Source organism: Colossoma macropomum, unplaced genomic scaffold (genome assembly GCF_904425465.1).
Source record: "Colossoma macropomum unplaced genomic scaffold, Colossoma_macropomum, whole genome shotgun sequence".
Taxonomy (NCBI): domain Eukaryota; kingdom Metazoa; phylum Chordata; class Actinopteri; order Characiformes; family Serrasalmidae; genus Colossoma; species Colossoma macropomum.
In genome coordinates, this window is record NW_023494802.1 from 21,140,673 (window position 1) to 21,168,651 (window position 27,979).

The following is a 27,979-nucleotide window of genomic DNA, read 5'->3' on the forward strand; positions in this document are numbered from 1 at the left end:
CAGTGAACAATATTTTCAATTATTTCATGTTTTAATGATTTTATTGCATTTTGTACTTTCACTTCATTAAAAAGTATCTGGAAGAAACAAAGAAGACACGTCTCTAAGTATTCTTATTATAAAATGTATGGTAAAAAACTAAATGTTCAATTTCACATTTGTTGAGCTATTATACATATTCATATGTATACAGACTTATGGACAAGCCTGGACATTGGTATGGCAACATGCTAGCATATATGAGTAATGTGTATTATCCACATATGAATAATGTTTTCTTTCATATATTGTTAAATATATGATATTTGGCTCAATGTGTCCCATATTTGAAAATGGGCAATTTTAAATAAGTTGGCACATGTTTCACATATATGTCCATACGTGACAAATATACGTTGGATATAAGGGGAAAGCTATATATGCTAACGTATGTCATATATTTGAAACACATACACCGATCAGGCATATCTTTCTATGATCTACGCTTGTTGTCCATTTTATCAGCTCCACTTACTATATAGGTGCACTTTGTAGTTCTACAGTTACAGACTGTAGTCCATCTGTTTCTCTGATACTTTGTTAGCCCCCTTTTACCCTGTTCTTCAGTGGTCAGGACCCCCATGGACCCTCACAGAGCAGGTACTATTTGGGTGGTGGATTATTCTCAGCACTGCAGTAACACTGATGTGGTGGTGGTGTGTTAGTGTGTGTTGTGCTGGTCTGAGTGGATCAGACAGAGTTTATAGATTATAGGTTTTAGATTTTATAATATTTATTCAGCATGTTTTCTTTATGTCATTTAAATCATATATTCCATTGTCATGTATAGATTATTGCAGTTAAAATTGCAGAAAAATGTTTTTTACCTCAAAATATGACACCCTTTACACACGACTGTGAGGACGAGCTCTTCTGTGGTGCTTGGAATTCTATATGATTGATTTAAAAACCAGTATTGCTAAATTGACGGATCAAGAAGGTGTAATTGTTAAAATAACATTGTTTTATTTTAATATATAAATAAATTGAAAGCCTAACATGTTTTTCCATGTATCTGTAAATGCTAGGGTCGTTTCTGCAGAATGACCCGTATGTGAAGGAAGCCCACAGTGAACGTTGATGAAACTGTTCTTGGTGAACTGCAGTAACCTTGTCATTTTATCCTGTTTCTCAGGCAAAGGGGGAGGGATTTAGCACAAGCCTTCAGTCCAACAGTCTTAAAGAACACAAACACCCGCCTTTACTCGCAGCTTTCTGATCTGAATAGCCGGGTCGATGTTTTATTGGCTGCTTGGAGCAATTTTACGCGCGTTTTAACGCGTTCTTTAAGCCGAACGAGGCCTGCCTTTCCCTGCTGCTCTCTCTCCCTTCTGCCCGTCGAACAAAGATAATTTACTGAGGAAGCGGCTCGGCCAATCAGCGGCGGCCTAACAAGCCGCCAGTGGGAGAGCAGCCAATCGCGGCGCGTCTCTGATCCCACACGCACAAGGCCCAGAGCGCAGAGAGTGTGGAGAGGCCGGCCCTGCCTTGTCTAAAGGCTGAGACTGTCCTCCATGTTTTCCTAAGTAGTGACATTACACTTTTTCAGCCATGCATCCGCAGAGGTAAGCCTTCTGTTTTATTACCATCTTTGTTGTTCTTTCACTTACATATGTTCACCGTTCATTTTGCAGTTTTTCTTCCTTTCTCTTTGGAGTCTACAGCAAAGGCCTAACAGAAGGCCTCTCTCTCTCTCTCTCCACACTGAAAAACAGGGGGAGGGAGGAGGAGGAGGAGGAGGAGGAGGAGGAGGCCTGAGGAGGGAGAGCAGGCTTTCCTCTCTCCTCTGTTTCTCACTCCTGAGCTTTGGCCTGGGCTCGTCACATGACTGCAAAGCAAACTCAGTCAGCCATTACTCACTGATGAAGTGGCAAACAGATATCTTGACAAAATGTTGCCTTCTTCCAGGAGCCTGGGCTGGAGTGGGAGCAAGGCCCTGTTTTTGCCCTTTTGCCCACCCTTCATGCATGCAGGGAAAGAAGAGGATAGTAAGCTGGGGGAGGGGGTTCCTGGATGGTGTCCCTCCTTTGTGAGCTGACTGCCTGATCCATTGTCTGCTTGTGTGTCACTGAGCCTGGCAGAGAAAATGGTGGCAGAAGCAGGAATTAGTGCCCATGGGAGCGCAGAAACAAGGCAGCCCTGTGTGTGTGTGTATATACATACATAGGATCCACATATATATATACTATATCGCTGTTGTCGGTAGAAAAACTCATTTCTCCATTTTTGACATTTTTCAGTTTTTGACATAATTTGAAAATGCTTGTTGCCCTTTACACTGTGTGTAAATTTCATGATGAATGGACTAAAAGAAATGACCCAAAATGGCTTGGAGATAAAGTCTGGTTCCATTGACTTACATTAAAAGTAGAGTAGGTTTTTCCTCCTCCTGTAAAGTTACCATTTTGGAAAGAGGAGGTTTTCTTCCAACAACAGCCATATACTAGATAACTGTCAAACACAGAGCTCCTTACATTAAGCTTAACATGTTTTTGGCACATGCTTTTTACAGGCTAACATTGGAAGCAACAATTACACAGTCTTCTAGCTTTGTTTTTATTTGACGAGGAAGTGACTTATCTGAGAGAATCGGGTACATTTGCATGACCTGTCATGTCATAACTCTGTGTGCTAGGAATCTGGAGGCACCACTACCACATACTATTTTATTGGAGAATAGCTGTGTTGAGAATCTGATAGTTTTCCATTGACTACTGAGGAGTAGAAATGTGCTTTGCTGCACAAGATCAGCTGTAGTTTTGGGTTTTTTTGGCTTTTAAAGGTAGGGCACACAATGAAACATCCCCTCTGTTTTCAGTTTCAGTAGCATATCGCTGCTGTCGGAAGAAAACCTCATATCTCCAAAAATAAGAACTTTACAGGAGAAGGAAAAAACCTACTTTGCTTTTAATGTAAGTCAATGGAACCAGACTTTTCTCCAAGTCGTTTTGGGCCGTTTATTTTGGTCCATTATTAATGAAATTTACACACAATGTAAAGGACAGCAGGTATTTTCACATTCTGTCAAATACAAGGTTTTCTTGCGACAGCAGCGACATGGCCATATGGTAATATTGCCTTCTTTCTCGTCCGACTGCTGCATGTTGGTTCACAGTGTGTATAGGGAGAGACAGCTTTGTGCTCCCTAGTTCCAAACACATTGCTACTATTACACCACTAACCTGCCTCTGTTATGTTATTCTTTATTTGTGCATGATCAGGATTCTTCTTATTGTTTATACAGAAGCAGTCGGTCATTTTTAGGTTGTTTTTGACTAGATATTCCAGGTTCCGTGGAGGAGAAAGCAGTTAGGAGACTTGCACTGATCTTGAGTGATAACAGAGCAGTCAGGCGGATGAAGACAAAGGAGTTCAAACCACAAAACCTCGCGTTCTTGTTCAAAGTACCCCCTTTGTTCTTTTTCGCTACGACACTGATACTAGAGAAATCTGAAAATATCAGGAAGGAAGATAAATTTAAACCACATGACCCATTTGATTATGTGGATCAGCTTAAAATGAACCTGACATTTATGTGGCAAAAAAGTCTGAACAGAATTACTGTTCTTTCGCTTCCACGTAGATTTGGTGCGTTTTTGTTGTGGTATTAATGTGAAAGAGTGAGTGATAAGCAGGGAGTAGTGTGACACTAATCAGCCAGCCAATCAGATGGTCTTATGCGAGTGTCTCAGCCAATAGGAGAGACAGTCGCAGTCTGCCCAGCGAGAAAGAAGGGCCTGTTCTGGAACATTTCACAACCGTCTTTGATTCAGATGGTAAAGGTCATCAGCTTTGTTCATTAAGGAGAGGTATGATCATACATTTGTGGTTAAAAAGAATACACTGATAACCTGGGGGGGGTTTAGTGCAAGCTATTCTTTGCTTCATACAAATTTGCCAAAAATGCAAACTGTTGCATATACACATGAAATGAGGTCTCAGTAGCACTGCTTGGGACAAGAGCTGTTGCAATTCATGCCTTTCTTGAGGAAACCGCATCTGAGGATTTTAGGATTTTAGTGCTTTTGTCTTTAAAGGAACCCAATGCATGTGAGGTTACAGAGCCTGTATGTTCAGTTTATATCAGAATAATGTGTCAGAAGCTTGTTGTATTGATTTATTAGCTATATATTTACCAAGATCTCGTCTGTTTCTGTTCAGACGTTGGGCTGCTGTGAACGTTGGCTTCAGAACCTTCATTGTGAGAGCTCTTAAGAGGCTCTTTTGAGGTTCTGGTTCATGCAAGCGCCGAAAGATTTGCTCCTCGCCGCGTCGCACTTACTTACGTTTGGTGTTGCTCTTGAGACTGACCTATATTGACTGCTTCTCGCTCACTCTCCCTGTTTACTGTAAAGCTCCTGTGGCGTGGACGTGCCAGATCAGGCCTAGAGGGAGGGGGGTGGGGATGTTCGGCAGAGCGGTGGGGGAGGGGAAGCAGCCGCCATTCTCATTTCCTGTGAGGAGAGAGAGAGAGAGAGAGACACAGAAAGAGAGAGACAGAGAGAGAGGAAAAAAAGAGACCTCGGCTCACTCACTCTGTCCAGTTATCTCCACATTCACAGCCGCCTTTCTCTCCATTTCTTCTCTGCTAAGGGCCCTCAGATTGGATGGCCTTTGTTGGCAGTGAGAGCAGTCGATCGCCTCCTTAGAACGTTCTAGAAGATCTTACCCTGGTTGCATCTTTTTTTGTGTGTGTTCCATTTGGCGGAGCTCAATTGTGGTGCCACGTCCTTTAGCAGCCTGTGGATCACTTCCAGGATTGTATGTGTTGTTTTTGATTGACAGACATCCTCGTCTAGATCCTCCTCTACCAAAAAAAAAAAAAACCTGACAGCTTGGATTCTGTGACCACACCACACCTTTCTCACGCAGGGTGAGAAATCCTGATGAACGGGGTTGTGTTTGCATGCAGGAGCCGAGGCCCACATGTGAAATCCTGATGGCGCTGCTGCCAGAGTCACTGTAGACCAGAGGGGAAAGCCCCCCAGGACTGCCAAGATATGACTTTTTCACTCCCAGGCATTTCCAAAACACATTTTGTGGCAGTCCCTCACTACACCAACTACACCAACAAAACTGCACCTTATTGATAGATTTGTGCTTGGTAGAGCGCTTAACACAAGAGCTGGACTGTTGAGGCCTACCTGATATCAGGTGAGTTCTTCTTCTTGGCATGGATAATGTGTTGTGGCCTTTTTTCACGGTGACCTTCTACACCTTTTTAGCCTGATTTGCCTCGTCAACCTGGGTGACCTTCTCCACTGGTCTATTGTCTACAGTTGCATGGATGGTGATTTGAGGTGCTTGACTGTTCTAATGTTAAATCCCATTGAATGTTTTGGTCACGTCTTACTTTGTTTCAGTGTTAAAAGACCCACTATCTCATTCTTGAGTCAGCAGGATGTTATTTTTTCAAGAATCAGCCTTGCTTTTGTCTGCCATTGTCCTCACTATCACCTTTTCAGATATTCAGCGCAAATAAAGGAGGGAATCATCGGATATTGGATCCACTTTCAGTTAAACTGATGGGAGGCAGAGGAGAAGGACATGCAGTGGTGTTGTGGGCAAGAGCCTCAGGCCTTCTAGGCCTGGTTCAGTCCCCTCGTACCCCTCCTGCTACCTTCACCATGCTAAGGAACCATTTATTTCTTTGTCTTCTGTTCTTCCCCTCCTTCAGTTGTTAAGCTGGTATTTTTGAACTGACCTTCCTGGACCTTCTTGCCGGTGGCTGAATGAGGCCTTAGCTGCAAGTCGTGTTCCTATTGTGGTCTGACGAGACGAGCAAGGATTGACCCCTCAAAGAGCATCTGCTACAACACCAACACCCCTCTTTTTCGCTTGCCTTTTCAGAGAAAGAACAGGGCGTGAATTCTAGGGGGGTGATTACGCTTTGTGCAGACTGCAACCCCCCAAAAAGTTCTCTGGCTTGGACATACGGTTCTAGGGAAATCCGTTTATTTGGTACAGAACCTTTACGTTATGTGAAGGTTCTTATGGATGTCAGAAAGGTTCTTCTTACATCTCATTTACAAAAATGTTTATAAAAAAAAAAGAACATGGTTTCTTTTCCTCACCACGCCAAAGAACCTTTGTGCTTTTGCATATGGACGGTTAAACTGAAGACAGGTTTTCCGTTGTGGGTTTTATGTGTGTGGTGTATTGTTAATGTGTATATGTGTGCGTATGTATGTGTGTGTGTGCATGCATATATATATATATATACACAACGTATATGTGTGTGTGTGTGTATATATATATATATGTGTATATATATATATTTCACACTAACTCATACATGTATACATATATACATATGTGTATATATTGCTGTTGTTGGAACAAAACCTCGTATCTCCAAAATGAAAACTTTACAGGAGAAGGAAAAAACCTACTGTACTTTTAATGTAAGTCAATGGAACCAGAATTTTCTTTTAGTCCGTTCATCATGAAATTTACATACAATGTAAAGGACAACAGGCATTTTCAAATTATGTCAAAAAAACTGAAAAACGTTAAAAATGGAGATACAAGGTTTTCTTCCAACAACAGGGATTGACACTATATATATATATATATATATATATATATATATATATATATATATATATATATATATATATATATATATATATATATAGTGCGTATGGATGGGAAAGCTGCAGATGAATTGATGATCCCAGTTATTCCAAAAGCGACTGGCAGTGGCTGAAGGTATTGAATCTTTATCCTATCTGAATTAAGAGGCCTCTATTAAGTAATAGTTGAACCCTCTTAGTGGTGGTTAATCTAATGGGACTAACCTGTTGATGAGCAGTCTGCAGCGCTGGCCCAGTTGGCTAGGAGACGTTTCATCTCTTGTGACTGGCCTTGCTCGGAGGGGTAATCCTCATGAAATTGCCTGGCCCAGTTGAGACGAGGACTAGTCACCAGGGAGATGCTCTTATTTTGTTGCTGTCCAGAACATCAGCACTATATCTGTAATAATACTTTAAAGAACAAGAAGGCCCTGAAACATTGTGACATCCGTCGTGGCACGTCAGGTTTTATGACACCATTTTGAGCACCATTTTCTCACTAATTGTGAGATGGAATGGTGAGTTGTTGCCGTAAACAACAACAAAACTTGATTTGATTGCATCACCTCAGGTTTCTATCTCAGGAGCAAACCTTTTGAGACTCCCACTGTCTTTCTCACATTTTTTTTGGTCTTGTCTTCTCTCTCTCTCTCTCTCTCTCTCTCTCTCTCTCTCTCTCTCTCTCTCTCTCTCTCTCTCTCCACACTGTCTTGCCTTACATTAGTTTGGCTGAGGACGAGATCAAGACAGAATCTGATGCGGTTGAAGGGATGGAGGTATCAGCACCTAAAGGTAAGCATTTGCACAACTCTGACAGGCTTTTAGTTTAACGGCATGTCATTTTCCTCATTTTCCCTATTTGCTGTTGAATGCAGAGGAGAAATGGGTTGTAGTTTTGCATGGTAGAGCTGTTTTGCAGTGTACAGCAGCGAAACCTTCCTTAAATAGATATAACCTGAGTGGAGACAAGATCTCTTCCATTGAATTATGAGTCAGAATCTGCAAAGGTCATTCACTCAGGCCTGGGTGGTGTTTCCTCTGTCTGTGTAGGTTGTCAGTTTTCATGCAGTGTAATAAGGTTTCATTCATTCTGCTCAGTTCCTGATCTAGGGTCAGCAGAAGCAGCGCTCTCCGCTCAGAAGCGGAAAGCACCCAGTCCGCCTCACTCCTCTAATGGGCATTCACCTTCTGACACGTCTCCCACCGCCGCCAAGAAGAAGAAGAAACCTGGATTAGTCACCAACAGCAATAAAGATCAGGTAGATGCCGCTCAGTGTCAGCCTCTGTGGCATCTAACGTGAGAAAATTAAAGGTGTGATCAATGAATAATGAATTTTGGTGCAGTGTCAGTAAGGTAACTCTCCTGAATTCATTTATGCATCTTGAGAAGCATTTCTTCCACCCAGAAAATCATCGCCTGTGAGATTTTAATTACTTTTAAACCTCTCATGAAACCTGTTTGGAATATCGTAGTTTGATTGTGGATTGTCAAAGTTCTGCTGTTGATTTTGTTGATTGGATTGGAATTTAGCCATGTATTATCTACTGTCCTTGCAGGAGATAAGTGTGAGTATTACCACTGCTGGGCTTGAATGAATGCTCTGTACTGCAGTATTTGTGCTGTGTTGGTGTGCTGTTGGTAACCAAACACAGAACTGCAGTTTGAGCCAAGTGTGAGGCACATTGTTCGTTTAAAATTGTGTTTTTGCAAGTAAAAACGACATATATAATATTCGTAAGTGCATATAACCACAGTTAACACAGGGCTGCCATGAGGAGAGGTTTAGAAATGGTTAAATGAACACTGTGACGTAAATAAAATCGCTGCTTATTGTATTCATATTATTTGTATTTGTTTTAATATTGGTGTTTTTTCAGAGCAAATAATACTTACTTCCCAGATAAATAGCTTTTTCATTTCATTTTTTAAGTGCATAAAACGTGCACAGTACTGTGTATATAGTAAAATATAATGTTGCACCTCTTCAAGGACTTTTGTTCCACGCTTAATTCTAGTTTGCATGGATGCGCAGTGATATCGGAATCATCGGAATCTGCAGACATTTGCTTTAAAAACAAATATCTGAATCTGAAAGATGTTTACATTTGACCGATATTTCAAACTGATGTTTGATGACACATTTATTGAGCAGAATGTTCTGGTGGTACTGGGTTATGACGCTAAAACATCAGCATTTTATTGATTTTGTTGCATATCGCTGCTGTCAGAGAAAACCTTGTGTCTCTATTTTTGTTGTTTTTTCAGTTTTTGGCATAATTTGAAAATACCTGTTACCCTTTACATTGTGTGTAAATTTCATGATGAATGGACCAAAATAAATGTCCCAAAATGACTTGGAAAAATTCTGGTTCCATTGACTTACATTAAAAGTGATGTAGGTTTTTCCCTTCTCCTGTAAAGTTTTCATTTCAGAGATAAGGGGTTTTCTTCTGACAGCAGCGATACGTAACCAGATAGAAATCAATGGTAAATTCCCCTTTGGTGCTACTCCAGCTGCCATTTCTACACTTTCCAAACGTTTGTGTTGGCGTCAGTGTTATCATTGGCTGGAGACATACATGAAAAATATCCAATATCAGCATCTGACCATAATTCCCGTATCAGTGCGTCCTTACTAGTTTGCAAAGTTTTCCTATTCTCAGATTAGTGATAAGCGTAGTGATAATTTTGACCCTGTGCTTGTAAATCTGCATCTGTGTTTGGTATCTGTGGCTTTATAAAGGCGCAGCCAACCCTCCTCCTGGAGAGGCAGATTTGGGAATCTGGCATAATTAACGCTTGCCTCATCACAGTTTTTCTGAAGGGCTTGAGCAAAATCCTGCAGTCCATCTTTCCAGCATGAGGGTTACCTCCCACTGCTTTTGGTCCACCATCTGTAGTGACTGCCTGTGTCTGTGCTTTGACTTTTTGCAGAGCCTTGCTACTTCTCTCCCCTGCAGTGTTGTGCCGTGTGTTTTGACCCCTGCCCCTGTCTCTCTTGCCTGCGTTTCAGTGTGAGCTAAGACATGGTCCATTTTACTATGTCAAGCAGCCAGCACTCACCACAGACCCTGTTGATGTTGTGCCACAGGATGGGAGGAACGACTTCTACTGCTGGGTGTGCCACCGCGAGGGCCAGGTGCTCTGCTGTGAGCTCTGCCCGCGCGTCTACCACGCCAAGTGCCTCAAACTGGCCGCCGAGCCCGAAGGCGACTGGTTCTGTCCTGAGTGCGAGGTACCCAGTGGAAAAGTGAGAGCGTAGGGGTTAGGAGTGGTAGCATGCATTTGTGTTGAAGCTACAAACGCCATAATGTTTGCTCACTACAACACCTTTGCTGAGTGTGAATCTCAAGGCATGTCAAGACAAGCTGTGTTCCAGTGCTCTGACTAGCCGTACTATGGCGAGCCTTTGTGGTTCCTCATTGGATCATTGCCCTAGAAGCAAATATGGTCATCTAGGTTTTCGGCTAATCATAGTGGAGATATTCCACAGTTTACATAGAAACCTTACAAATACACAATCATGCATCACTACTCTTATCATACATACACCGATCAGGCATAACATTATGACCTCCTTGTTTCTACACTCATTGTCCATTTTATCAGCTCCACTTACTATATAGGTGCACTTTGTAGTTCTACAGTTACAGACTGTAGTCCATCTGTTTCTCTGATACTTTGTTACCCTGTTCTTCAGTGGTCAGGACCCCCATGGACCCTCACAGAGCAGGTACTATCTGGGTGGTGGATCATTCTCAGCATGCTGGAGTTTTTAAACACCTCAGTGTCACTGCTGGACTGAGAATAGTCCACCAACCAAAAATATCCAGCCAGCAGCGTCCTGTGAGCACTGATGAAGGACTAGAGGATGACCAACACAAACAGTGAGTGGGACAGTGAGTGGGCACAGTGTTTAAAAACTCCAGCAGCACTGCTGTGTCTGATCCACTCGTACCAGCACAACACACACTAACACACCACCACCACGTCAGTGTTACTGCAGTGCTGAGAATGATCCACCACCCAAATAGTACCTGCTCTGTGAGGGTCCATGGGGGTCCTGACCACTGAAGAACAGGGTAAAAGGGGGCTAACAAAGTATCAGAGAAACAGATGGACTACAGTCTGTAACTGTAGAACTACAAAGTGCACCTATATAGTAAGTGGAGCTGATAAAATGGACAATGAGTGTAGAAACGAGGAGGTGGTCAGAATGTTATGGCTGATCGGTGTGTGTTTTGCATCAGTGGAGTTTTTCTTTTTAGGTGTAGCTGTTGAGTTTCATGTCATTAAGAATGTGTATGATTATCAGCACATATCTTACCCAGTTTGTATGTCTACACCTTTGTCTGCATCTAATATTAAAACCTTAACATTTCAACTCTTTTTCTTCCAGAAAATAACAGTTGCAGAATGCATTGAGACTCAAAGCAAAGCCATGACTATGCTGAATCTGGAACAGCTGTCCTACCTGTTGAAGTTTGCCCTGCAGAAAATGAAACAGCCAGGGGTAAGGCTTTACAGTCAGACATGATGTATATTTTATGACTGCTTTATTATCAGGGCATGACAATTCACAAATTACATATTTTGCTGGTTGGGTCTTCGCCTGGTTGAAGGCTGCAATGTTTTTCTTGCCGCTGAAGCCATTTTTTCAAAATGCAGAAAATTGCGCTCTCCTCCAAGACAGCTCAACACGCTTTGAGGAGAACGCTAACTGCTCATTCTGTTATGTCAGAGGTCACTAATAGGCGGACCATGGTCCGAGTCCGGACCCAGACGCTGTCCTATGCGGACCTGGACCTATAACCGATAAACTATAGAGAATTATTTAATTTTGATGGGGTGGTCCTGTTTTAATCGGTGTAGCTTTTCTAGCCTTTACAGTAGCTTTAGCAGCCCAGGAGACTCACAGACCAATCGCATGCATTGTAAATATCACACATGACGCTACTCAGCCAATCAGATCTGTGCATTACAATGAGCTCAGACTCCAGTGAGTGACGCACACACAGGGGAGGGACGAGGCGAGACACAGCAGTTGGAGAAGAAAGTGAGTCAGAGGGAAGTTATTTCACATGGCGTGATCTAAAAAGAGAAAACTGACAGTAAATGTTGTTGAAATATGACTGAACTGTACTTTATTTGATTTGACATTCAGTTGTTGACTGTATAAGATGTTGATATACCTACTAGGCTACTTCAGTAAACAGTATATGGCACTGAGTCATGATGAAAGTTAGACATTATGATGTTCTGGACCTTCGCTTGAGGAAATTTTCTCTAACTGGACCTTACTGAATTTTAATTAAACAATTAAACCCAGAGTGATGGTGGATAAGGGAAGGCCATCATGCTAAGTGATGGGAGGAACATAGCGAGGTCAATTATACTTACTACTTCTCATGGTCACAGATGCCTGTGGCATCACCGGGGCTCAAACTTGTATATCTCCCAATGATGGGGTCAATGCTTAGATGGTTGTACCACTTGTGAGCCCCCAGAATTGACACAGTTGTAAATGCACTTAAGCCTACATTCACAATACCAGGTTGGTAATGTTTCAGGGCTGTGTGGACACGCGAATCTGATCTTTTCAAATCCAACCTGAGCCACTTTCATATGTGGTCCTAGATCAGATACGTGTCCAATTCGTGGCCATGCGAGCTTAATGTGACGCTCAGATCTGAATTCATGTGCTTTTTTTCCACTGCGCATGACCATCATTCAGCGTTACCATGGCAGCAGCGCCGAACAGAAGTTAAAGCCTGTAAACGGTGGAAAAGCAGCTCATCTCACCTTTTTCTCCATCGTCTCGCTCTAATAATGAAGCTGAGAGCTGATCAGAGTTAATGATCTCCTCAGCGAAGCTCGTTCTGCTCGTTAGTTTGTGCTGATGATGAACGTGATTCATTCACGTGACGTTACTGAGTAGGATGAGCTCATGAGGGTCATTTCAGGACGCCGGTTCGTCACATTAATGACAGATTTGAATCACTTACCTGAACGAGTGTGAACCATCGTGTAGGAGAGATCGGATTTGAACAAAAAATCAGATCTGAGCAATGATGCTTGTAATGTGAACGTAGCCTAAAAGTACTTTCCCATTTCTTTCCCATGTAGACAGAGCCGTTTCAGAAGCCTGTCTCTCTGGAGCAACATCCAGACTACGCAGAGTACATCTTTCACCCCATGGACCTGTGCACCTTAGAGAAGGTAACTCAGCCTCTGTCATGGGAACTATTACTACTTTTGCTTTTACTTACTCAGTAGCCAAAGAAATTATGTAGAATAGAACTAGTTCTGAATAGGAGCGCTAACCGAACTGTGTTGTATCCACAGAATATCAAAAAGAAGATGTACGGCTGCACTGAGGCTTTTCTGGCAGACGTGAAATGGATCCTACACAACTGTATTATTTACAATGGAGGTTAGTTCTGATGTAGACCTTCTCTGTTTGGTTGGTATAGTGTAGTGTAGTGGGTAACACCGCTGCCTTCTACTCTGTAGACTGGGGTTAGATCCCCGCCTGGGCAAGCGCCCTACACTATACCAGTAAGAGTCTTTGGGCAAGGCACCAAACTCTACCTTCACCTGCCTGTGTAAAATGATTAACACTGTAAGTCGCTCTATGTAAGAGCGTCTGCCAGATGCCATGAATGTAGATGTTTGGTTTATTCAATGTTAACTTTATGATCGGTTCTTTTACAGGGAATCATAAACTGACTGCAACAGCAAAGGTTATTGTCAAGATCTGCGAGCATGAAGTGAGTGCCGTGCTTTGGGATTGGTATAATAAAACATTTTTGGAAGTAAATTTTACAGGGAACGATACTGTACTTGCGGTGTATAAGATGTCTTGTCTTGTCTGGTTTTCATTGCCAGATGAATGAAGTTGAAGTTTGTCCAGAGTGCTACTTGTCAGCTTGCCAAAAGAGGGACAACTGGTTTTGTGAACCTTGTGTAAGTAGATCACCCTTTTTATGTCTTTTGTGAATCAGTAAAACATCTGCCAGTACTGAAAGTGAGGTACAGAGCCATGGCATCTTAAGTTTTTTTGGCTATGTAATAACTGTAATATGAGACGCGCATCAAAGAATAGCGAGTGAGAACTAAAAGCTTTGTTTATGTTCATGTTTTGTCATACCCAGTCTCAGCCCCATCCATTGGTGTGGGCTAAACTGAAAGGTTTTCCTTTCTGGCCTGCTAAAGCTTTGAGGGATAAGGATGGCCAGGTGGATGCTCGCTTTTTTGGCCAGCATGACAGGTGAGCCCACTGTCTGACTTTATTTTTGTATGCTGCAGTGTCTTTGAAAACCAAGCTCAGATCTATCAGGGAGGTAGAGTTTGGAATTTAAAGCCAACCAGAAAAAATATGGACCTGGTAGTTCATGTCCTTGATCATAGTAAGCAATAGTTACGTTTACATGCAGACTGATGATCTGTTAATAATCAGACTCATGGCACAATCGGAATATAAGACACCTCATTCGGAATAGACAAGTCCGATTGCGGCCATTCGGAATACAGTTTCTGTCTGATTGATTGAGGTGGGTAATCCTGTAAATAATCTGTTTAATAGAAGAATAATATCCGTGTAAACGCCTGTATCTGATTACATTCCCTATCGGAAACTTTAAGTCCGTTCTGATCATGTTTGTCGCGTCATAGTGAGAGTTTATACCGTTCAACATGGCGGAGCAGAAACTGGTCTGCAGAGGAGACGAAGTTTATGCTCTGATCTTTAAAAGACGGCGGTGGGACGGACGTCCAGCTTATGTGTCTCAGAACACGACGTCTTCCTCTCGGCCTTCTTTAATAAGGACATGTGAAGGACGTTTTCCTGAGTCTGACATCATTTTAAAGCAATTAAAAACACAAGCGCTGCTCGTCTCACTCTGACTGGACTCACGTGATGCTTGTTGTCATAGTAACATCTACACTAAGTGGTTCTCCACACGTGCGTCATTTTGGATCGGATTACCTGTAGTGAGCATGTAGACGGAGATTTTTATCAGATTGTTGCGTAGAGTGAGAATAAACACCTCAGTCTGAATCTTCTATCGGAATGTATTCAAACGGATCGGCAAATATCTTTGAACACAATGTCTGTCGTATCACATCACAAAAGACTGCAGTCCTTTTTCTCTATAATCTTTGATAGAAGTGTAATGACCTTTTTTTCTGCCTGTAAATGTGTTTCTGACGTTTGGTTAAGTCACAGTGTACCTGGTGTAATATTAACCAGTGAGATTATAGGATATTTTCCCTCACTGTCCCCACCACCGCACACCCACCCATCATCGAGTCAAAACACACCAGTAATGACCTTTGTTCTCGGCTGCACGTACAGACTCAAACAAATATGTACTCCTGGTACAAAACTTTCATATTCCTCCTCCTGTGCATCCTGCACTACCAGGATGCCGAAGGTGTTGCAGGAGGCCAGTACACTGTTAGAAATAACAATGTAAATGTTCCCACAAAGGTACAACAGTGGTTTTAAGGTCTTACTGTGAACCTTAAATAAGTTTTACCAGGTGAAAAGTTCGTATTTGTACCTTTTCATAACCGAATGTTTTAAAACAGAACAGTAAAATAAAGTCCTGGAGACGAGACGGGGTGTGTGGAGTCAGTACAGCTTAGAACATATCATTTCAGTGGATTATGGTTCAGTTATGTTCCCTGACTAAAGGTACTGAGATGAACCCTTGAGGGTCCCATCCCAGTGATAAGAGGGGAACTGACCCAGTACCTATATTTCTGAGAGTGTAGTCCTCCACAATTGCAAGCTAGCGTCCAGGTCTGACTTGATTTTCGTTTTCGAATTTTTTTCACAATTAAGTTAAATCCCAACAGAGAAAATCATGTTCCACGCATTATTTCCCATCCAGATATCCCTAACAAACAAAATGTGCTCTTATTTCCATTTCACACTGACTTTAACTATTGACTTCGACGTCACTCTTTGTTTTTTTTATTTTTTATTTTTTCTTCCCCAAAGAGCCTGGGTGCCCATTAACAACTGCTACCTCATGTCGAAAGAGATTCCCTTCTCTGTGAAGAAGACTAAGAGCATCTTCAACAGCGCCATGCAAGAGATGGAGGTTTATGTAGAAAACGTGCGCAAAAAGCACAGCGTCTTCAACTATGCCCCGTTCAGAACACCATACACGCCCAACAACCAGTTCCAGATGCTGCTGGACCCAGGAAACCCCAAGAAAGGCACGGTCATGGGGGAGAAGCAGGACAAAATCAAGTTCAACTTCGACATGACTGCATCTCCCAAAATGCTCTTGGGCAAGAGCATGATGCCAGCAGGGGCAGGGCGTAGGATCTCCATGACGGACATGCCCCGATCTCCAATGAGCACTAACTCCTCCGTCCACACAGGGTCAGACCTTGAGCAGGACGCGTCAGAACGAGGAACAAAGGTGCCATCCAGTCACTACAGTGCAGGAGAAGACTCAATGGATTGCACAGGTACATCCACTGTGTTATAACGTAGTACGGGAACCTTTCCTTAGTGCTGATTTGCTTAATAGGATGATATAAGTTGCAAGGGAAACTGATTGTTTGGTGCACTAAGGGACGATTAAATTTCTTCTTGGCCGCAGCATCACCTACATCTCAGAAGACCACAGGAAGCCCCAAACCCGTCTTGCCAACGTCTCTCAAACAGGAGAGGACCCAGGCCACTGGCAGCATTCTCAACCTCAATCTCGGTGAGTTTTTTAAGGACAGTTGCCTGTCTTGCCATGTCCTGTTACGTTAGTTTTTCTTTACCACTGTTGCCCTCTGGGATCTTTTAGTAAAGCACATTTACACAGTCGAGTCACATTATTATGACCACCAGCTAATATCCAGAGTAACCGCCGTGTGCAGCACGGACAGCAGCTGGACGGGCTGGGAGTGACTCAGTAAGATCCTGGTAGGTTGTCCCAGGTATCTGGAGCCATGCTGACTAGAGTGCATCCCACAGCTGGAGGGGACGTAGGGGAGGATCCATAGAGCGAACACGACGATTGAGGTGTTCCCACAGATGCTCAACTGGGTTCAGGTCTGGGGAATTAGGGGTCCAGGGTAGTACTCGGGAAGTCTTGGTCATGCTCTTCCAACCAGTGTCGGACATTTCTAGCCGTGTCACATTGTCTTGCTGGAAAATTCCATCTGCCCCAGGGAAGACAATCAGCATGTATGGGTTTATGTGATCTGCAAGGATGGATTCATACCCAAATCGGTTGAGAGTGCCTTTCCACATGGATGAATGGGCCCAGAGAATGCCACGAAAACATTCCCCAGACCATAAAGCTGCCACCACCAGCTTGCGCGCCGTCGAAAGTAGGAAGTGGTCATAATGATGTGACTCGACTGTGTATGTCTACTGTAAAAAGAGCTAAACTAAATTGAGTAGGAGCTACACAAAACCAACAGACCATCACAAAATACTGTTGGATCATGAACCTGAAACTTTTTTTTTTTTTTTTGGGGTCATGTCTGATGTCTGGACTCTACTCTCAGACCGCATTAAAGCAGAGATGGACCTAAAGGAGCTGAGTGAGACTGTACAGCAGCAACAACAGCAGCAGCAGGGGTCTTCTGTACTCCTCACCTCCCCTAAGAAACCCACCAGGAGTCTGGACAAGACCATAGAGAGCTGCAAGGCCCAACTAGGTAGGACACACATACATACTGGGATCTCGCTGAGTTGAAAATTGTCACCAATTATTAACAATTTGAAGGAACTAAAAATTCTGTAAAGACTGGTATAACAGCATAAATGATCAAAATAAAACATGCTTTCCTCCTTATGTTAAAGGAACGTTCATTCTGTGAGTCAAGCCCTTTATAAATATGAATGTTTTACTATTGGCGATTTGCTGATGCCTCATAATCAGTGTCATGCTTACACGAGTCGCATATTTGTCATCCAGCTGTCTTTTCACTGTTTTTGACTCAAACTGTTCATAGGAATTCAAGAAATCTCAGACGATGTGGGTGTGGATCACAGTGACTCAGACGATTCGGACAAGTCTGACTCCAGCGACAGTGAATATGCAAGTGAAGAGGAACATGAACCAAAGGATGGCAATCAGGACAATGGCATCCATAAAGAGTCCAAAAAGAGGCCTAGACCTCAGTCTTCACAGCCGCAGGACAGCAAGGCGCCTCCGCCAGCAACGGTGGACAAGGCGGCGTCCGAGCCGCCCGCCAAAAAGAAACCCGCCAGTGTTCTGGAGAAGGAATCCCAGGAGAAGCCAAGGACTGTACAGCAGCAGCCGCCCCAGAAAGAGAAGCCTTCAACTGGGCAGGAGGGCAAGGCCACGAAAAATCAGGATGCAGACTCGGACTCTGAGAGAGAACTAGTGATTGACCTTGGAGAGGAGCAAGGAGGACGAGAGAGAAAGAAACCAAAGAGAGAGACGCCGTCAGCTCCCAGCTCTACGACCAAAGACCCAGCAGCCGTCAAAGCTGAAGGTGGGCAGATTGTCTGTCTTTTGACCTTTTACACGTACCTTTTGAAGATTTGTGACACACAGTTTTTCAACATATTTTTAATTATTGAACATTTTTGACAAATGACAATAACTTTAAGTACTGAATGGAAAGCTGTTTAGATCTGGCCATTTTCCCTGCAAAACAGCTGCCCTGAGGATATAATGGCCCATGCTTCTCTCCTTGTTGTGATGTCAGCAGTCATCATCACTGAAAAAGTAACATTGAAAACGAACAGTTTTTACTGGCATAAAGTGATAGAGACATGGATTTGATTTTACTTGTTTTGTTTTTTTGTGCTGGTTGTTGTCATATTGGTACATATCACCATCAAAACATAGGTAAATAAATTTACTCCTACCCTGAATCCAAAGTCAAGAAAGGAAGATAAAGAGCACAAAAAGAAAAGAGCACTCCACAATCTTCTCAATTTGCTGAAACTGGCCAGTGCTGACCCCATAGATTGCACTTCACATAGGTGCCCATCCGTACTACATACTGTCTGGACTAGATTTAGATTTTAAAGAGTTGCTGACCTTTTAATATAATGTCTTTGAGTTCAGTTCAGTTGAGGCACTGCTCTTGAACGTTGGTCATTCATAAGAAAATATCTTACATATTTTCTTATCATTGAACTGACAGTTAACTAGAGTGTATGTAATTTGATGGATGCTTGAAAGGTTGATTGTTGGTGTATTTTTAAGGGCAGAAAACAAAACAGTTCATCAGGTTTATAAGTCATTCTTTTATCATAGAGTATCAGTACTTTAGGAAGCACACACACATTTTCTCAACCGCTTATCCTTCTGGGTTGAACCTGTGGGGAGGGGGGGGGGCATGGGGGTGGCTGGAGCTTATCCCAGCGGTCACTGGGAGGAAGGCAGGATACACCCAGGACAGGTTACTTAAGAAGCAAAAGTTCTTTATTAATGCAAACAAATATTATCTAGTACAGTGATATTGTATTGTATTGTATTGTATTGTATTGTATTTGGAATATATTGCAATATTAAATTGTATTAATACTGTGTGTCTTTCTGTTGGTACAGTGTAACTTGGCTCATATAGTAATTCCCTGCTGTTTTCTTCCTCTCCATGTTGTCTCTGCTCAGGAAAAGCTCAGTCAACAGCCAGCGCATCAGGTTCTCCATCCACAGCCCCCAACTCCTCATCCTCTACCCCCAGTGTGAAAGACTCAACTCAGCCAGCTTCCAAGCCTTCAAACAACTCCACCCAGCTGTCCAGCTCCACCAGCACTGCGTCCACGGCTCCGAACCCAGGAGTACCAGCGGTCCCCTCTACAGCAAACTCCACCTCCTCTGTGGTGAAGAAACAGCGCCCTCTGCTGCCTAAGGAGGCGGCCCAGCCTGGCCAGCCAGCGGTGGTATGGAACCAGGCTGGGAATAAGTTCCAGACATCCTCTCAGAAGTGGCATATGCAGAAGGTCCAGAGACAGCAGAATCAGCAAGGAGGGCAGCCGGCCTCTCAGCCGGCTTCACAGCCCCAGCCTCAGAGCCCAGCGGCTTCCGGCAGCGGCAGCACCAGCACCCGCTACCAGACCAGGCAGTCTATGAAAGGTAATGAAGAAATACTGAATTGTCTATAACCCTGTCAACCTACACCATCCTCAAACATCTGTTGTATGAATATGTTTGCTTCCGACTGTTATAGACCTTATTGAGTCGTAGTGTTTGCATCACAGAATGAAAAGGGGGGGAGGGGGCTGAGTGGAGCAGGGGCTGTATTACAGAAACTTCTTATCTTTTTGTCTTAAGATCTGACAGGTCAGGATAGGATTTTTCACAAATTCGTATTACAGAAGCAAATCTGGTCTTAATTTAAGAATCTTATCTTACAGCATCTTCTCTTATCTCGAGTTAGGAAATCTTAACTTACTCGATTCAGGTCGACAATCAGCTGTTGTGTCTGTTACCTAGCAACCTTCCATACACGCACAGCTGAAACGTAAACACGTAATCAAGTTAGTTAGCCAGGCAGCTAACGTTAGCTACCGTTACTGATGTAAAGAAGGTAAAATAAAACTAAAGTGTGATAAACTGAGAATAAAGAATTCTGTGACAGCGCCCCCTGCTGTCTCCAGTTTCAGTCTCCATTTCCCAAACGCTTTAGCCAAGCGTGCTAACGTTACTCCTCCTAATAAACAGACGCATCCGGTGTGTGGTGGCCTTTACAGTTGCTGCCGTCTTGACAAAACACTCCAGAGTGTTTTCACTTCAGTTGTTTGTGCAGAGCAGTTGTACTGCTATGATAAGCCATTTCCAATTTGTAGAGCTTACAGAGCACCGGATTGCTGGGTTTCTGTCTAAAATACTCCCACACTTTAGATGATCATGGGCGAGGTTTTTATCTGCTGCTTGTTCACCAGGGGAATTCATGCTTTGACCAGCCACGGCCATCTTCATAGCGTCACACCGATGCACGTTATGCAAAGCGATGTATTTCTGTAATCAGTGATGTCAGTTATGTTGATTAGTTGCCCGTCCCCGCTAACAAGAAATAGTTATTCTCTCCTCCAGTTAGCATTGTGCAAACTGCATAACTAAATCATTATACATTTACGTGCGTTATTAAATAAGTAAATCATGCAGTTTGTAATTATTCTGAATTACACTCGTTTTGTGGTTTCTAACATTATATGACATACTTTAACATATAAACATCCACAAAAGTGAGGCTTCAGAAAGACTGCTACTACTGTTTTTAGCTGTGTGACATAATTGTATCCATTTTTGTAGGTAGCATTATGAAATACAGTGACGGAAACAACATAAATAAGTGACATGCAGTTTGAGGCAAGGCTGTGTTGGTTAGACAGGCAGTTGGCACAATGCTATTTCTGTTACTTGTTAGCTATATTAGTCTTGCAGCTTCATACACCAAACATGTTTCAACTGAGTGACTACATTAGGGGTGGAAAATTATAGAAAATTAATTAATTTATTCATTGTTGTTGAAGCACATTTAAAGGTCAGAGTTTCCTAACGGTTCTCTTCTGTTGTCAGTTGAATATAATGTGATTGGTTTTGTTTTTACCAGCTGTTCAGCAGAAAGACGCCTCGTCTGGCTCCTCCTCTAATTCTATACTGGCTGGAGACTTCCTCGCCCCTCCTGCCTCCGCTGATGTAGCTGCTGACATCGCCAAGTACACATCTAAAGTAAGTCAGAGGTTTATAGTAGGGATGTAACAATACATGTTTTCAGGTTTGATATGATTTTTCATTCTGAGGTCAGGATTTGGTTTAATTTTTGATTTTGTATCTGTTAAAAATGTCCTGATTATACAGAGCTATAATTCTATACTACACAGACTGGTTTGGTGCAAATAAATGACAGTTCTCCAACAGAGCTCATTCAGTTTGTGCCGTGCTGCAAAATAAACCCCAAAAATCCCTCAACTCATGCTTATACCTTTGAAAATGATTTAACATAAATTCAAATGTTTATTCTACACCATTAAGTTCAGTATATTACGTGGAACTTTACTATTACAACCCCGTTTCCAAAAAAGTTGGGACGATGGGCAAAATGTCAAAAACAGAATGCAATAATGTGCAAATCACAGTACAAAGACAACATAGCAAAAGTTAAATATACACCAATTTTGAATTTGCTGCCAGCAACATGTTTCAAAAAGTTGAGATGGGGGCAACAAAAGACTGGTTAAGTTGTGAAATGCTAAAAAAACACCTAATGGAACATCTCACAGCTAATTAGGTTAATTGGCAACAGTAACATGATCACATATTAAAAAAGAGCATCTCAGAGAGGCTGAGTCTTTCAGAAATAAAGAGGGGGAGGGGTTCACCACTCCATGAAAGACTGTGCAGGCAAATTCAAGAATAACGTTTCTTATGTAAAATAACATGCAATGCAAAGAACTTGGGGATTTCATCATCTACGGAACATAATATCATTAAAAGGCTCAGAGAATCCTGAGAAATCTCGGTATGTAAGAGACGAGGCTGAAGACCGTGATCTTTGGGCCTTCAGGTGGCCCTGCGTTAAAAACGGACAGTTCTGCTGTGGAAATCACTGCATGGGCTCAGCTTCCAAAAATCACCATCTTTGAACACAGTTCGTCGCTTAAGTTAAAGTTAAAACTCTACCACGCAAAGAAGAAACCACATATAAACAGGATCCGGAAACGCTGCCGCCTTCTCTGGGCCCGAGCTCATTTAAAATGGACTGAGGTAAAGTGGAAAAGTGTCCTGTGGTCCAACAAATCAAAATTTGAAAATATCTTTGGAAATCATGGACACTGTGTCCTCCAGGCTAAAGAGGTGAGGGATCATTCAGCTTGTTAATAGCGCACAGTTCAAAAGCCATCATCCTTGGTGTTAAGAGGGTGCTTTAGTGCACATGGCATGGATGACTTGCACATTTGTAAAGGCACCATTAATGCTGAACAATATATATATATATATATATATATATATATATATATATATATATATATATATATATATAGTTTTAGAGTAACGTATGCTGCCACCCAGGCAAAAGCTTTTTTTAGGCGAAAACAATGCCAAACCACATTCTGCACGTATTACAACGGCATGGCTCAATAGTAAAAGCGCCCGAGTGCTAAACTGACCTGCCTGCAGTCCAGACCTGTCACCTGTTGAAAACGTTTGACGCATTATGAAACGAAAAAATATCATAAAGGAGACTCTGAACTGATGAGCAGCTGAAATCCTATATCAAGCAAGAATGAGAAAACATTTCACTTTCAGAACTACAGCAGTGTCTCCTCAGTTCCCAAACGCTTACAGAGTGTTGTTAAAAGAAGAGGTGATGAAACACAGTGGTAAAAGTTACCCTGCCGCAACTTTTTTTGTAACATTTTGCTGGCATCAAATCCAAAATGGGCAGATATTTAAAAAAAACAATTACATTTCTCTCTCAACCTTTGATATGTTGTTGTCTTTGTACTATTTTAATTGAATATAGCTGTAGGAAAAGGGGTTGTATATTGAAACCCATGCTTTGGTTTTATTTTTTTGTAGATGATGGATGCAATTAAAGGAACAATGACGGAGATATACAACGACCTCTCCAAAAGCACAACAGGAAACACCATTGCTGAGGTTTGACTTTTTTGCATATTGTCTTAATATAAACAGAAGTAACACGATATTTAAGTCTTTGAGATTTAAATTAAACAGATGGTGCTAAATACATAACATTTGCATTTGACTGAAAATAAACCTTTAATTATTTCAATTATTAATACTTTTCATTGCTCTGTAGAGTTGCATAACACTTTCTTGTCTTCTGTAATGACGTTGCTTTGACACAGATCCGAAGGCTGAGGATAGAGATCGAGAAGCTCCAGTGGCTGCATCAGCAAGAGCTTTCAGAGATGAAACACAATTTAGGTGAAGGTTAATTTTGTGTGTCCAGCTGAACATGTTTAGCTTTTCCCTGCCTGAATTCACTGTACAGTGATTTTGTGCTTGTATTTATCTGTAGAGTTAACCATGGCAGAGATGAGGCAGAGTCTAGAGCAGGAGAAGGAGAGGCTGGTGTCTGAAGTAAAAAAGCAGATGGAGATGGAGAAGCAACAGGCTGTGGACGAGACCAAGAAGAAGCAGTGGTGTGCCAACTGTAAGAAAGAGGCCATTTTCTACTGCTGCTGGAACACTAGCTACTGTGACTACCCCTGCCAGCAGGCGCACTGGCCCGAACACATGAAATCCTGCACACAATCAGGTATGCATCACAAACACGGTCACTGTCAGCGCAGGTTTACTTATATTACACAACAGGTCAAAATGATGGAAGCAAGCAGGACTTATTTCAAAAATATTTTACAAACGAGTCTTTTTGACAACAACTTAGCCCATGTAGGTGTCCGTTGGTTTGCAGTAATGCACTCTTAAGTATCAAACCACCTACTGTCCCCCAAAAAATACCTATAAAAAATACAAATTAAAAGAGAAAGCAAGGATTTATAAATCTACTTTGACTGATCAGCCATAACATTCTGACCACCTCCTTGTTTCTGCGCTCACTGTCCATTTTATCAGCTCCACTTACTGTATAGGTGCACTTTGTAGTTCTACAGTTACAGACTGTAGTCCATCTGTTTCTCTGATACTTTGTTAGCCCCCTTTTACCCTGTTCTTCAGTGGCCAGGACCCCCATGGACCCTCACAGAGCAGGTACTATTTGGGTGGAGGGTCATTCTCAGCACTGCAGTAACACTGACGTGGTGGTGGTGTGTTAGTGTGTGTTGTGCTGGTACGAGTGGATCAGACACAGCAGTGCTGCTGGAGTTTTTAAACACTCTGTCCACTCACTGTCCACTCTATTAGAAACTCCTACCTTGTCAGTCCACCTTGTAGATGTAAAGTCAGAGACAGCAGCTCATGTGTGTCAGCATAGTTTGTGTTGGTCATCCTCTAGTCTTTTGTCAGTGGTCACAGGATGCTGCACAGGATGCTGTAGATGGTCCAGTCTCTGTGATTTGTAAACTTCCTGTGAGATGGAGTCATATATAGAGGAGTATGGAGTCAAATATTACAGACATCTTGTGGCAAAACTACCTTACCCAGCCCAGTACTTGTCTTTGCAACACTCCCTTATACTGAAGAGTTTTTAATTGTTTACAATTCTTAATTTAACCCACCTGATTGAGTTAATTAAGCTCTTAAGAGCATCTGAATGGACTTAGCAGGTGGATATAATTAGAGCTGTGCTAAAACTCTGCAGTGAACAAAACAAAAATTACTCAGTTAATTATGCAGCATCAGTGTGGTCAGATATTCGTCTGCGATGTTAATGAATTATTGCATACTAATGTTTTTATACAATTAAGATTAAGTGACCCTTATTAGTCCCACAATGGGGAAATTTCACCTCCACGTTAAACCCATCCGTGCAGTGAAACACCACATACATACTAGTGAACACACTCTCTAGGGGGCAGTGAGCTCACTTGCCTGGAGCAGTGGGCAGCCCTATCCGCGGCGCCCGGGGAGCAGTTGGGGTTAGGTGTCTTGCTCAAGGGCACTTCAGTCACGTACTGTCGGCTCAGGGGATCAAACCGGTGACCTTCCGGTCACAGGGCTGGTTCCCTAACATCAAGCCCTTCGCTTCCAAGTCTTTGCCTGTAGTGTAGCTATGTTTTCAGTCTTTTGAGTTTTCTCTGTCTGCATTATAAACAACCATACATACCTGTGGTTAGGATCCTGTTGTAAAACTGTCTCCTGTTGCCTAGCTACAGCATCTCAGCAAGAAACGGAGGAGGAGGCCTCTACAGTTTCAGCAGTAAAGCCTTCAGGACAATCACCTAAAGCCCAGCCCTCTCCCACAGCCAACAAAACCTCGCCCGCACACAAAAACTCTCCACCCATGGCAGAGAACACTAGGGGGAGCACTGGGGGCTCAGTGTCCTAACCAGCGCACTACAGACGTTAATGCATTTCTCCTATAGAGTTCTTCAAAAGGTTACGGATTCATGAGGAACCTGGGGTCATTTTGGTTGTGGAGCTTTTCGTTCTGCATTTCTTTCCTCTTCCTCTGAACGCTATGGTCACAAAGACATCAGAAGCTTGAACCCCTTTCCAGCCTGGTTCACTACACCTGAGGGTATGAGATGGTGTTTGACTTCCTTTCATGTATATTATTAACTGTCATTTAATGTTTTTTTTAATCTACAGAAAATGTTTTGTACAAAACTTTCATATAAAATATGCAAAGATAATACTGTTTTTTACTCACTTAAGTTTTGTATAGTGCAAAAGGTTTTTTGTTTTTTTTTAAAAGGTTACCGCTGCACTTAGGTGCCTCCAGAAAGGTGGAGCTTACTTTATACTTTGAGGTTTTGAATCTTGTGAACATGCTGTGAGTTTACTATTTCACCACCTGTTAAGGAATGATTGTTCATTCTCATGGATTTCCACTACATCTCCCAGGAGGACTCTGTAATACTCTATGTAGCTGTCTTAATGATATCGTTCATCCAGAAAATGGTTTGCTTGACTTAAAACTGGGAAAAAAAACGAGCTACTGAGGGCCTTTCGTTTTAACTTTTAGCTCTTGGCATCCCTTGTTTACATATTGTAAATAGCAAAAGAATAAAAGGAGACAAATATCTGTAAGGAAAAAAAATAAAATCAACTCTCCTCTGAAAGAAAAATCCCTTGTTGCTTTGATTTTTATATTTTTTTTACAGAGTGAAATTTAATTTTTAATTCCAGTTCATTGTCAATGGAATGAATGTAGCTGGTGTAGTTTTTGGTTGCTCACCATTCATGATGTTATGGCGGCCTCTAGTGGTCTTTTCTGTACAAATTCACAGCGTTGAATACTGTCTCATAATTCTACAGTTCTTTTTTTTTTTTTTTAAACACATCTTACTTCAAAGCTTTGGATTAGATCTGATAGTGACTGGGAATCTCTGGTGGCTGTATTAGCTTCATCTTTCAGAGGTAAAAAAATGTATTACATTTTATTAACCTTTTAAGTTCTCACTTGTAAGGAAGGTTCTTTCTGCACACTCACTGTCCACTTTTACACTCTTGGGGTTGGTTTCATGGACATGGATTAAGCCTAAAGTGCAATGTCAATGCTGTTTTACTGTTAATCTTATTTAAGATGGGGTCTAGTCTGAGTCTGGGACACTAGCCTTCCATATAAAGTAGTTGAGGTTGGCGGTCTAAGGATCATAGGCTAATCAAATCTAATGGGGATTGAAATGGATGTATTGCCCACTTCTGTTGTGTGTGCTTGTAAATAGCATATGTTAATCTAGCCATCTAGTCTTCTCATATACTTGTACAGTTATTTGCACAAATAACATAATGTATAAACATCATGCAGTCACTTCCATAATTACCGCCCCTTGGTAAGGATAAGTAAGTCTTGAAAAGTAAATGCCTGTGTTCAGTTAGCTCAATCTCACACTGAAAACTGAAATTATCTTAGACCGTATCTTTCTTTTTTTGTGAGATTAACCACAAAAATGTTCAACTTTTTACCCATCTTCACCAAGCGTTCCAAGAATTATGAAGCTAACTGTAGGTACACCTGTAAATACTGAAATACAGAATAGTAGTTGCAGGATTTATCAGTATGCTTTGATGTAGTTTACTGTAAAGGTATTTTCTATACCTTCAACCATGGTTTTAGGAGGCCTCTGGCAGAATAATATATATATATATATATATATATATATATATATATATATATATATATATATATATATATATATATATATATATATATATATATATATATATATATGGGGAATAAAATGTATAATAAGAAGAAAAGTGAAATTAAACAAGTACACGTTTGTGTTTAGGCTCACTTTGAGCAACGCTGGAATTTTTTCTGACAAACAAAATTAGCCTGTCAGTGATTTTCTATTGTGTCTACATTGTAAAGGTAACACTGAACACCTGAGTTGTAATACAACAGCAGTAGTCCTACACTAATCAGAGGGTAAACGGTAATAATACAACCCTCCATCTCAAACATTCCTTTTAAGTGGCAACACAAATAAGTTAGTACTATATAAAAATGTAGAAGCTGCTATATATTAAAGATAGTATAATAATGGTAATAATGTATTTTTTTATTTATTTTATTTATTGTCATTTGTACATTTTCAAGGACAGTTTGCCCATCTAATGTTTACATCTACAGTGGGTAGTTCCAAATAGACCCCAAGCCTTGCTCCTCAAGGCCCCTGGCAGTCAGAGGCCCCTGGCCACTGTCCCCAGTGGCCTGGTCAGTAACCTGTCTCTGCACTCAACCCGAGACAAAGCAGAAGAAGATGCTTCAACCAACTACAGGTGAGGTGCGACCATAAAAAGGCATTGGAAATAGGACACTA

General features: G+C 41.8%; 1 protein-coding gene across 6 annotated transcripts; it reads left to right on the plus strand.

Moving 5' to 3' along the window:
- Positions 1-1,488: 1,488 nt before the first annotated feature.
- prkcbp1l (protein kinase C binding protein 1, like) lies at positions 1,489-26,286 on the plus strand. 6 transcript variants are annotated; one of them, XM_036591205.1, is made up of 20 exons: positions 1,489-1,604; positions 7,339-7,406; positions 7,713-7,873; positions 9,629-9,865; positions 11,015-11,128; positions 12,742-12,834; positions 12,961-13,048; positions 13,330-13,385; positions 13,504-13,581; positions 13,770-13,885; positions 15,623-16,101; positions 16,236-16,343; positions 17,140-17,292; positions 17,590-18,096; positions 19,227-19,691; positions 21,172-21,290; positions 23,142-23,222; positions 23,435-23,513; positions 23,608-23,847; positions 25,358-26,286. In XM_036591205.1, the coding sequence occupies exons 1-20, from the start codon at positions 1,591-1,593 to the stop codon at positions 25,534-25,536; spliced, it is 3,435 nt and encodes a 1,144-aa protein (XP_036447098.1). In that variant the 5' UTR covers positions 1,489-1,590; the 3' UTR covers positions 25,537-26,286. The 6 variants fall into 6 exon arrangements, with proteins under 6 accessions (XP_036447098.1, XP_036447099.1, XP_036447100.1 ...); XM_036591206.1 differs by having other exon boundaries at positions 25,364-26,286; XM_036591207.1 differs by having other exon boundaries at positions 9,629-9,850.
- The last annotated feature ends 1,693 nt before the right edge of the window (positions 26,287-27,979 follow it).